At 40.1% G+C, this 12,134-nt stretch overlaps 1 protein-coding gene across 1 annotated transcript; it reads right to left on the reverse strand.

Annotated features, from left to right (window-relative positions):
* Nucleotides 1–754: 754 nt before the first annotated feature.
* LOC129164602 (zinc finger protein 664) lies at nucleotides 755–10,086 on the reverse strand. The gene is made up of 4 exons (XM_054745305.2): nucleotides 9,923–10,086; nucleotides 3,156–3,196; nucleotides 2,763–2,823; nucleotides 755–1,744 (listed from the first exon to the last, which is right to left on the reverse strand). Exons 3-4 carry the CDS (start codon nucleotides 2,778–2,780, stop codon nucleotides 1,217–1,219), a joined length of 546 nt encoding a protein of 181 aa, XP_054601280.2. The 5' UTR covers nucleotides 2,781–2,823; nucleotides 3,156–3,196; nucleotides 9,923–10,086; the 3' UTR covers nucleotides 755–1,216.
* Between the last annotated feature and the right edge of the window lie 2,048 nt (nucleotides 10,087–12,134).

Below are 12,134 nucleotides of genomic sequence, written 5' to 3' on the forward strand. Positions count from 1 at the left end.
AAGACTATTCTGGATATTATGGTTTCCTGTTCAGAGAAATGGAGTTCTTGTCCTATAGGACATAGTCCGTTAACCATGGACGCCAGTGACATGTCCCCACCACTTTTGAACAAGAACACTCTTAATAACGAGTGCACACGTCTGTTTTCTTGACGATATCTACTCCTCAACACCTAAATAGATTATTTTTCATCAACTCCGTAACCCGTTTCAGTCATGCTGTCGCTCGTTCACTGTTAACATATAACTGTAAGTCTGCTCAGCTTTTTTAGATATATATAGGTCTACATTTAATCAAAGATGGCTTAACTTTGAACAACATTAAAGCATAAATAATGAATTTAGTTTAATTTTCAACATTTAAGAAACAGCATGGCATGCTGGGAAATCTGTCCCATCCAATCGGTGATCAGCGTGCGGAATCGCAGGGGCGGATTTCGGGTTGAAGAAGTTCTGGGGCTTAGCCCAGAGAAGCGATTTATTTATTTGTTTATTTATTTATTTTTGTATGTGCAAAAAGAAAATCAATTTTTAAATCTTTAGTTGTCAGCCAGCATGTCTGATATTAATATTAAAATCTGTCTAATTTTCCAACTGCCTGACATGTTTCCACAAACAGTCTGTAGTTCATCCCCATAGTGGAAATGTAAAAAAACACTGAATCATTCCAAACCCGTGAACGTCTACTTAACTAATCATCTTGCACAATCAACTATGAACTGATGCTGTTAGAAGTTAGTCTGATTATGTAAAAACCCTATTAAGCTATTTTGTTTCTTACAAACCAACTATTAAACCACAAAGTACCTCTGACTATTCTGAAAAACATTAGACACTTTTCTGGTGTGAGCTAAAATTCCCAACAGTAAAATGATAATAAATTTTTTTTCTATGCACTGAACAGTTGAGTGCATCATTACTCTGGGCTGTCCTCTTTCAACATTGATATTCAGCGGTTGCAGAAGATTTTTTACATAAAAAGAAGGATCAAAAGCTTGTAAATGCAGCTATTTTGCATGATTGGTTATGCAAAGATAATCGTTGCTTGTTGTGTTTATGCATTTAAAAGAAAACTTCACACATGGAGTTAAATGCAGACTTGTATTAATGAAACATTGTTTGAGGCTTGAAACTTTGACCCATTCAAGTGACTTATCTGGTCCATCAAGGTAAATATGCTTATGGAGACACTAAAACTCTGAACCAGTCACACGTGTTACTGCTCTCCAGTGTGGGTCCGCTGGTGATGTTTCAGATCCCTTGACTGATAAAAGCGTTTCCCACTCTGGTCACAGGGAAATGGCTTTTCTCCGGTGTGAATCCGCTGGTGGGTTTTCAGATTCCCTGAGGTAGTAAAGCGTTTCCCACACTGGTAACAGGGAAATGGCTTTTCTCCGGTGTGAATCCGCTGGTGGGTTTTCAGATTCCCTGAGGTAGTAAAGCGTTTCCCACACTGGTCACAGGGAAATGGCTTTTCTCCGGTGTGGATCCACTGGTGGGTTTTCAGATTCCCTGAGGTAGTAAAGCGTTTCCCACACTGGTCACAGGGAAATGGCTTTTCTCCGGTGTGAATCCGCTGGTGGGTTTTCAGATTCCCTGAGGTAGTAAAGCGTTTCCCACACTGGTCACAGGGAAATGGCTTTTCTCCGGTGTGAATCTGCTGGTGACGTTTTAAATGTGGTGAATGTCGAAAGCTCTTGTCACACTGGTCACAGCAGTAACGCTGCTTGGTCTTGTCGGTAGGCTGAAATAAAGAAAAAGTCCACACAAGAAAAGCTTTTAACCCTCCCACTGAGTTTATGGGTGACCCCGCGAAGAAAGTTGACCACTGAGCAGGATTGATGGTTTATCCTTTGAGGTCCATATCACAGGGGTGAGGTGGTGCTCACTCCTCACCCCTGCCATGTGGACCCAAGGGATAAACCAACAACCCTGCTCAATGGTCAACTTTCCTCGCGGGGTCACCCATAAAGACAGTGGGTGGGTTAATTAAGGTTCTTTCATAAATGTTCTCTCACAAACTCATGTTTACTGTGGAAACATCTAAGCAGATAAACTAACTTCTATCATAATACAAACATAATAGTTTTGTACCAGACATCACATTGTAATTTACAACATTATATAACAGATTACGCTGTTTTTTTTTCCAAATGCTTCAGATTAGGGATGTAAGAAAATATTGATATGGCAATATATCGTGATATTTTTTCCAGCAATATTATATCGATATTCAAAAACCGTGTATCAGAAATATCGATATGGCAATATATAGTGATTTTTTTTCCTGCGTTTATTACATCAATATTCAAAAGCCATGTATCTAATCTTTGAAAGCATTTACATGCAAACATTTGTGTATTTTCTTTTCGTTTTGTGCAATTCAATTGCCACCCGCTAGTTGGCAGCAGTGTGCAATGGGTTTTGTTTCCACCATTGAAATGTAAATCCCTCCATCATGGGTCAGATACCTCATGTTAAACATGTTACGAATCAGTTTGGACTGTTCATTGAGCATTCTTACAATAAATTCAGTAAAAAAATTGCTTGTAACGTCTGACTGGATGTATTGCAATATATCGTGATATATCGTATCGTCTCCCCTGTATCGTGATATGTATCGTATCGCCAGAATTTCAACAATACACATCCCTGCTTCAGATGTTTCCCAGCAATCAGATTCCATGTTTCTATTTATGCATTTGGCAAATGTGTTTATCCAAAGCAACGCTTTTGACCAACTACAAGTGAAGTCAACCCACCTTCTCCAGTGATGACATTTTCCTGGTGGTGACACTTCTTCTCTCTATCCAGGAATCACCTCTGGAATATTGAAAAGAACACAACATATTTAAGGAAATGCTGTGGAAACTAGCTAATAAAAGATGAAGCTATGTTTAACTATTTCTGGTAAAGATATAGACAGCTATACAAAAGTTTTATAATAATTTAAATGGACTGATTTCCATTTAAAGATTTCACTGGCAGCCCAAATTATCGTACCAATATGATTCTGCTGCATTCATGCACTAATGGCAAAAATTTTGATGGCAAATCTGCTAAAATCCAAAGTTTCCAAAAATCAAAGATTCAAAAGGCTACTTCAGAAGGGCAGAGGAGTATAAAATCTAATTCGAAAGCATCGTTTTTCTTACCGTTTTCGTGAAGATGTTGAGCTCTCGGTTGAAAATGTCCTCTAAACAAGTCACAGAATCAGAAGGGTTTAAAAAGTGCAGCATTGTTTTCATGGTAACCAATGGTGGCATCAGCTGAAAAACTCTAGAATCGATTTTTAAAATGAAACAAAACAATAATGCTTCAAGAGCAAGTCACCCCCTACCAGATTATTACGCCACTCCCACTTCCTGTTTGAAAAATGCAACAAATACTGTTGCCTAGCAGACCGAGAGGGCGGAGCTGCTAACAAACACACACACACACACAGGCTCACAACAGCATTGTGACATCATAATGTACCAGTTTACATCATAGCATACCTCTTAGCCAGTAGCGGTGGCAGATTTAAATTAAAATGCAGTGCAGAGTTTTTACCTGACAACGGCACAACACTGCCAGTTTTAGGCAGAACATAAAATTTTTAACTAAAACGCACTAAAGTGCAAAACTATTGACTAAACGTGTCTGCAGCACGATTAAGACACACATTTATATAGTTTGTCAGAAAAAATTGTTGATTTGGGGGTGACTTGCTCTTTCATTACAAAATAACAATGACAAGGTGGAATTTGTTATGTTTTTCTTGGATAGATTTGAATAAACGCCAAATAATTTGTTTTAAATCCTAAAGTGTTAAACCATACAACTGGGCACGTGTGTGTGTGTGTGTGTGTGTGTGTGCGTGCGTGTACAAGCATTTTTTTTCCCACTACCAAAAGTAACATTTAAATTCAGGGGCCTCATTTATCAACCGTACTTAAGAGCAGATCTGCGCGTATTTCGTGCGTAGGAACGATTTTACGCATTGTGTGGTATTTACCTATTTTTGTGCGTGAAAATGTTCCTAAATACAAGAACAGCTCTGACCATGCGTAGGGACAGCATCTAGCGGTAGAACGGGGGAACAGCAATTCTGATGGTCTCAGTCATCGATGCGTGTTCTTCATCCACAAATTATATTTACCCAGTATGTAGTTACATCGGTGGAAAAACAGCTTTTGTGCATAATTGGTGCTAAAACCAATAAAAGGCACGTGACCAACGGGAATCTGACATTATATCATGACTAATCTGTGTTATTTAAGTATTTAATAGAGCATGCACACTGGAGGGAACACGTTCTCCGCGAGCACACTGATCTCAAAGGAAATCCTTCTGCTATGCTGTGATTTGGGACCTTTTGTGGTGCGACAGACAAATCTCACGAATCTGATTCCAGTACAAATTTTATTTTAAAACTATGAGAACCCCCCAGAACCTCCTCTGCTCCCCGGTCATACCAGACTGAATGACTGCTCAGAAGAGGCTGAGGCTGCACTCTCGGATGAGATTTCCAAATGAAACGAACTCCAAACAAAACGACTCCTTAAATGTAAATGACAACCCATTTCTCTACAATTTATCAAATCCATTTTGTATTTATTGCCGACTGGAACCTCTTCTCTGTCCCTACCGCATTTATAACCTCTACAACTTATTTATTTATATAAAAAAATTATAAAAACAAATTATATATATATATAAAATTTGTTTGTATAATTTTTTTTTTTTTGCGCTTCGGCAGCCAGTGATTAGATCTCGTTGTCAATAAGGTTTTTCTTATTTTTTCTGGACAAAAAACAGGGAATCCTGTCACGTGCTGAGGACGTAGCGTGACCAAATATGGTTAATTGAGGGCATTTCTGTATGTAAATGACAGTGAAAGGACACGAGCACCTGGGTACACACAAGTGGGATTTATCATCAGTCGATAGCGGAGGAACGTGGAGATGAGGCCACCGCACGTTTCCGAAATCAGGAGTACACACATCCTAAATTTCATTTGTAGGAAGGAATATAGGAACGTTCGTACGAACGTTTTGATAAATGAGGCTCCAGGAAGTTTCGGAAAACGTCCAGGGCTTGAGCCCAAGTAGCCACCCCCTAACCCCGCCCCTGCTGAATCGTAAACGCTAGTTAGCGCTTTAGCTAAACTAAACTTTCGTTTAATATCAAACATGAAAAACTGGTCATTTGTTGTCCGTTTTATAGGGCTGCACTTTCTGCGGTGCTTTGACGGATATCAGTTCTTTGTCTTCTCTTGGACGGTCGGTCCTACTGTGATACCGCTACTATTGTAATTTTATTTTTATCAATCCAGCATATTACAGACAACTCGGCTGTGGCGAGGAAATATGGAATTACCCAAAACCTGACGTGGGTTAGCTAAGAATTGTTTTATTGATATTATTCTGCTGAGGTTCGTAAGTGCTGCCGTGGCCGAGAGGTTAGGGGCTCGTCTCATCAGTGAAAAGAAGGATCAACCCCAATTTATAACTTTCATTTATTCAATAAAGCTCTGATTTGAAACACCTGTTAATACACTGCAGTGCATACTGTAATTAAAATGTCAAACAAATACTTATATATAAATAATTAACAATGATTGTCTCCAGCAACCTTTAAGCCACACTCATGTTTATGTATGTAGTCCCCACCATTTTCTCTTTACCTTTCATATTAATTGTAATCACAATTTTTATTATTATTTTTAATATAACTTATAAAAATAATGTTTGTATTTAAAATATTTTTGTTCTTGTGAAGCGCCTCGTGATTTTAACTTGAGAGACGCTACAGAAAAGATCTTTTAACTTTTATACTTTATCCATTTGCATGACGGGTCATTTATGTGGAAATTTATAGCCGTTAACCAATAAACATATAAAACGAGAGCAGTTGCTAAATGTAGCACTTCGTGCAGCCAAGTGTGAAGAGCCACAGAAATGTATTTTTGCTGATTTAATAATGTAAAATAAAACCCTTTTTAAAATGTGAAATTTTGGAGATCTAACACTGGCTGGAGTGGGACTAGCCGTTAGCACATCAGTCCTGAAAGACTTAAAGAGCAAGTCACCCCAAATCAACTTTTTTTTTGCTGATAAACTATGTGAATGAGTATCTAATCGTGCTGAAGACACGTGTAGTGAATAATTTGGCACCTTAGTTCAAATTTAAATTTTCTGCCTAAAACTGTCAGTGTTGTGCCGTCGTCAGGTAAAAACTCTGCACTGCATCTGAATTTAAACCTGCCATCGCTATTGGCTAAGAGGTACACTATGATGTTAGCTGGTACATTATGATGTCACAATGTTGTTGTGAGCCTGTGTGTGTGTGTGTGTGTATTTGTTGGCGGCTTTGCCCTCTCGGTCTGCCAGGCAACTTAATTTGTTGCATTTTTAAACAGGAAGTGGGAGCGGTGTAAGACTCTGGTGGAGGGTGACTAGCTCTTTAAAGAGCGTCATAGTGTACTTCTTAGCCAATAGCAACAGCAGATTTAAATTAAAATGCAGTGCAGCGTTTTTACCTGACGACTGTGCAAAACTCCAAACTTTAAACTCTCTTTCTCTAAACAGAGGCAGTTATGTAACTCATCTATCGTTTTTACACAGAAAAACACTTTTTCATGTTTAAAAAATCCATTTAAAGTCTGAAAGCTTTTTTTTTTTACTATATTTTCTTAAGAAATCCTTGATTGGGTTTTCTTGATTATTCAGGGTGAATGGGGTTGTTTAATTAGGTTTTCTGTGTGCACGTCAGCCAGAGGTCTGCAGGATAATAAAACTATAGAAGCTCAACATTACTAGTTTAATACCAGTTTATAGTTTATTGCACATTTTTGTGGGTGTAGTGGCAGTTCCTTTGGTTGTCAACTTTAAAAGCCACTGCTGCACTGTGGTAACGTTTCGTACGCAGGCAGAAGTTCAATGTCCAAACTTGAAAGCTGCGTATTCTTTGGCAAGCAATAAGACACAGATCCTGTTTTCCATCATTTCCTGCTGCTTCTCCTGCTCTGGTAAAAAACTATAGGCCCACCCCAGTGCATGCTGGTCCAACACCAGTCCCCATATTTATGTTTATGTATTTGGCAGACGCTTTTGTCCAAAGTGACTTACAAGTGATTTGTTTGTTTTATTTATAAAAAAAACAAAACACCTCTTTTATTCCTGGCTTATTCTCACAGGCAAAACTAAAATAAATAAATTCATCATTACCCAACAACTAAACCCAATAAATAACTCAACAACAGTGTAAATAGCTCCAACAGTGGGATTTATTGGGTTAAATGTCTCATTTTCTCAAGTTTCAGCTTTACATTTGATCTAATTGGCTTAAACAATTTAGTCCAAATTGTTTTAGACGTATTGATGAAAAACGTTTTAAAAGTCCAAAAGATTACGACAAGAAGACGAAACGAGGTTTAGTTAAAGCTGCTGGGAACTAAAAAGTCACCAGAAACTCTGGTTGTTTGAGTGGAAGTCTTCTCACCTCTTGCTGACAGTTTGACTGCTCTGTTGAACATTATTGGATGTCCACCTGACCTCATTATAAGTGTGTTGCCATGGGTGATGAGAGTGGAGAAGGAGGAGGATGGGAGGGATGGAAGAGAGTTGCATTATGGGAAAGAAACCTGACCTCTCCCTTTTTTTCCATTTTTCTTCACTTAGAGGACGCCCACACACACACACACACACACACACTTCGTCTAAACAAAGATGCATTATAGGAGAAACCGAGTGTGAGGTCTGGTTGTTTTGTGTCTGAACGACGACATTGTTTGTTTGAGTCTGATTGAGATATTAGCAACAACACACACACACACACACACACACACACACGTCATAAAACACAAATATGGAGTTTACTGAGTGAACTGAACAAAATCATTCATGCAAAAGTCACAAAACCTCCAACACACAAAGTCAAACGTAGCTGGATAAAGACGTGATGCTGAGTCAGCGCACATAAAAAAACACGGCAGCACAAATTAATAAATCAAATTATGATTTTTCATGAGTTGCTTTTTACAATAAACCCAAACATCCAGAAAGCATTCCCCACTTCCTGGTTCTCACACTGTCTGATTGGGAATACTGCCTTCATCCTGCATGTTGGACACTTTTATACGTATGTGAATGAAACTGTTTATTCTACTGCTTATGTTACTTCTGGATAAATAAAAAGTCAAGCTTGTTGAGTTTTCTCCTTATTTGGTTGTAATTTTCCGTCCAGCTGTGATTGTATTTCTGATTCTTTTAGGTTTTATTTCATCTAATCTGCTGATTTAAGTTTAGTTTTGACTCTATGTGAGTTTTTGTATGAAAGAGAGCATTTAAAACATCTGTTTTAGGTTTTTGTGTATGAATGTGTTGCAGTTGGGTTTTCATTACGTTTTTTATGCTAATGACATTTTTTAAATGAGTGTACTTTTACTTCTACGTACTTTTGAACCTTTCTGTGATTTTGTGTTGTGGCTTGATGCACATGTTTGTCGTGTTTTAGTTGTGTGTGTGTGTGTGTGTGTGTGTGTGTGTGTGTGTGTGTGTGTGTGTGTGTGTGTGTGTGTGTGTGTGTGTGTGTGTGTGTGTGTGTGTTAGCCTATAATTTGTGTGTCTCTGCTCATAAACAGTTTACAGTAAAACACACACAGTGCCTTCATCTCTGACATAACTGGTTGCCATGCATACAGTGTGACTGACTATTATGGGGTGTTCTTTGTTTTGTCACGATGTGCCCGGGTTTGGAACGGGAGGGGGGAGGGGAGCAACACATTTGTGTGTTTTTTGCACACACAGCTGTGTGTGCGCGCAAAGACGGGGTTCGTGTGTGTGAAGGGGAGCTATATGTGTAATTTGATGTGTGTGTGTGTTCTGAGCTGAGTGTTGGGTGGGGGAGGGGTGTGCGTGTCTGCACAGACGTGCAAGTTTATAATGAGTGCATGAGAGGCTGAGAGAGTGCACGAGTAGGTATTCGAGAAGGTAAGATAAAATGGTGGCTGGTGTGTGTGTGTGTGTGTGTGTGTGTGCGTGCGCACGCGTGCGCACGCTGGCCTTTAGGAGGGACTTCTAAGTTAACTTTAATCCTCTTTCTTCACCTCAAAATCAAGTTTTATCTTTTCATAACCTGATTCTGAACAGCCGATCATCTTATTTTGTTCCTTGGGTTAGTTGATCCCGAACACAGAAATCCAAAACTGTCAGTACTCCAAACTTTGTGAAGAAAAGTCCAACAATGAAAGGAAATACAACAATCTTAACAACGTCCGCTCGACTCAAAAACAGACATCATTACCACCATGTGTGATTTTCATCTAATTCCTAGAAGGCTGTCCATCTACAACTTGACTTTTAAAATCAAGCACATTAAAGATGGCTGCCACAACTGTGGTTCCATATGGTAGTTGATAATAATTCACAGATCCATCAGCTCATAAACTCCCATTAGTCATCATCCCACACTGGTGAAATTCACTGACCCCCCCCCCCCCCACCCCCACCCCCACCCCACCCCCACCCCGCAAAAACGCTCAAAAAACCAAGCCAATACGGCATTCCCGGAATCTGTTTATCTTTCTCTCTGACCGCACAACCAACAAGGACAACTGGAGTTGCGTTTCAATTTACATCACGACATGCCCTATAGGTTATAAATTGTAAGTCGCTTTGGATAAAAGCATCTGCCAAATAAATAAACATAAGCATAATTTAAGGCTAAATGCTCATAAGCCAGGCCACCTCTCACTTGGGCCACCTCTCAGGAACCACACTGGTCCATTCTCTCTCAACCACACCAAAACAGCATTCCAGGAATCTGTTTGCGTTTATATTTTCTGGCTAAAATGCCCAAAAACCAATTTAACCCCTGGTCACCTAGGATTTTCTCTCGGTACCACAAGACAAAGCAACAAAAAAATAACTTGTCTCACCAAATCTCTCCACTCAGGGCTTGAGTTCGTGGATCCGCATTCCTCCTAACGATGTCAAGACCTCACCGACCCCCCAGCAAACTCGGCGCTGGAGGAGATTAGGTAGTCGACCGTCCTCCGACGTCGGCTCTTGGCGCCGCGAGGTGATGGGACCCCAGCTTTTGAAGGACCAAATAATGTCATGGATTTTATCAGTATGTTTATCAATAACTCATTACCTATAGTGAAGAGAGAAGGAGACAATGAGCAGACAAGTCAAACAGTTATAACTGTGGCAAAATGCACGAGGCAAAATGCCCCGAACACCCGGTCACAGAGTTCATTTATGGAGAGATGGAAGAGAGAGAGAGAGATTATGTGTGTGTGTGTGTGTGTGTGTGTGTGTGTGTGTGTGTGTGTGTGTGTGTGTGTGTGTGTGTGTGTGTGTGTGTGTGTGTGTGTGTGTGTGTGTGTGTGTGTGTGTGTGTGTGTGTGTGAGTTCTGAACTAGTGGGCATGCAGAAAGACATGGAGCAATACATGTTACATTCAGTTGATTGAGTCCATGATCAAGAATTAATAAATATAATTTTTTTCCATAACAGAGCATTTATGTGTAATTAAACTGTTTGTGATCAAATGACACATTAATAACTGGAGCTGGATATTTAAAGAGCAAGTCACCCCCAAATCAACTATTTTTTTCTGATAAACTATATAAATGTGTGTCTAATCGTGCTGCAGACACGTGTCGTCAATAGTTTTGCACTTTAGTGCATTTTAGTTAAAATTTAAATTTTCTGCCTGAAACTGTCAGTGTTGTGCCGTTGTCAGGTAAAAACTCTGCACTGCATTTGAATTTAAATCTGCCACCGCTATTGGCTAAGAGGTATGCTATGATGTAAACTGGTACATTATGATGTCACAATGTCATGAGTGTGTGTATTTGTTAGTGGCTCCACCCTCTCGGTCTGCTAGGCAACAGCATTTGTTGCATTTTTCAAACATGAAGTGGGAGTGAAGTACGCTTCTTGTAAGGGGTGACTTGCTCTTTAATAAGCACATGTATGTGTAATCCATGTTTTACAAGAACCACACAGCAACAGGTCAACACAAAAATACTTTTAACTCTAAATGAAACACAAAAAAGTAGAGAAAAGCCCAATGTACTAAAGACCTGTGTTTATTATATTGGGTATCGTCCAGTACTCTTTACTGAGCCACAAAAACCTCGTGGTAACGAAGTTACCTTCTAATAATTAAACCTTTCTGATGTTCCGTTCACAGTCTGCTTTCTCGCGTCTGATGAGTAATTGTTTAGATCCGTCTGTAAAGACGCCTCTCTCACAGCTTGTGACACATTTCATAAATCATGTCAAAGTAAGGTTTTGTAAGAAATTAGCGAGGTTGTAATGAAGATCAAAACTAGCATGTTTTCTGGGAGCCACGCGTTGACACGGTAATGGTTCCAGTGGAGTAAAGTGGTTCAGAAATGCCAAAGTGGGAGTCACTTTTTGTTTTTTTCTGTGGCCTTTCAGACCAGATCAGCAGGCCGATTCTCGTGTTTTCTTTAATCCGGTGAACTTGGTGGACGTGGGAGGGAGGAGCGCGAGAGGAACCCCGGCTCGACGAAGTGCAATGAAGACGTCAGAGATGGCAAACCTGGGTATTTTGAGCCTTTTTAAGCGGCGGCCATTCGGAGAGGCATACTGTACGAAGCACTTGAGGAACATATGAGACAGGAAGTGATGGTGGTGGTGGAGGGAGGAGGGGTGACAGAAAGACAGAATAAGGGAGGGGAATTAGTGATTATTATGGAGCGCCAGGGCCAAGTGAAGAAAAGAGGAGGAGGAAGTGATGGGGGGGGGGGGGGATGAATGAATATTATGGGATGTCTGGTTTGTCAGGTGGGGGAGGGGGTATTCTGGTCTGGTTTTGGTCTGTTTTTGTGTGTGGTGGCTCCCCCCACACCCCTCTACATGTGCGCTGACATCACAGCCCGACGTGCACAGAGAAATAACTATCTGCAAATACCGAAAGGGAGCAGAGTCGAGAGAAGATGCAGCACAAAGGCAGACAACAGCTGGGAATTCATTAAAACAAAAAACTTCAATGCAAACTAGGCTGCGCAAAGTGAATAATACATTCCTCATCCCTGGATTGTAACCACAAATCTAAAAGCAAAGATTCTCCGCATTCCCCAGTCCTGGTGCTGTGGACCCAGCGTCCTGCAT

This window comes from Nothobranchius furzeri, chromosome 19 (assembly GCF_043380555.1).
Source record: "Nothobranchius furzeri strain GRZ-AD chromosome 19, NfurGRZ-RIMD1, whole genome shotgun sequence".
NCBI lineage: Eukaryota > Metazoa > Chordata > Actinopteri > Cyprinodontiformes > Nothobranchiidae > Nothobranchius > Nothobranchius furzeri.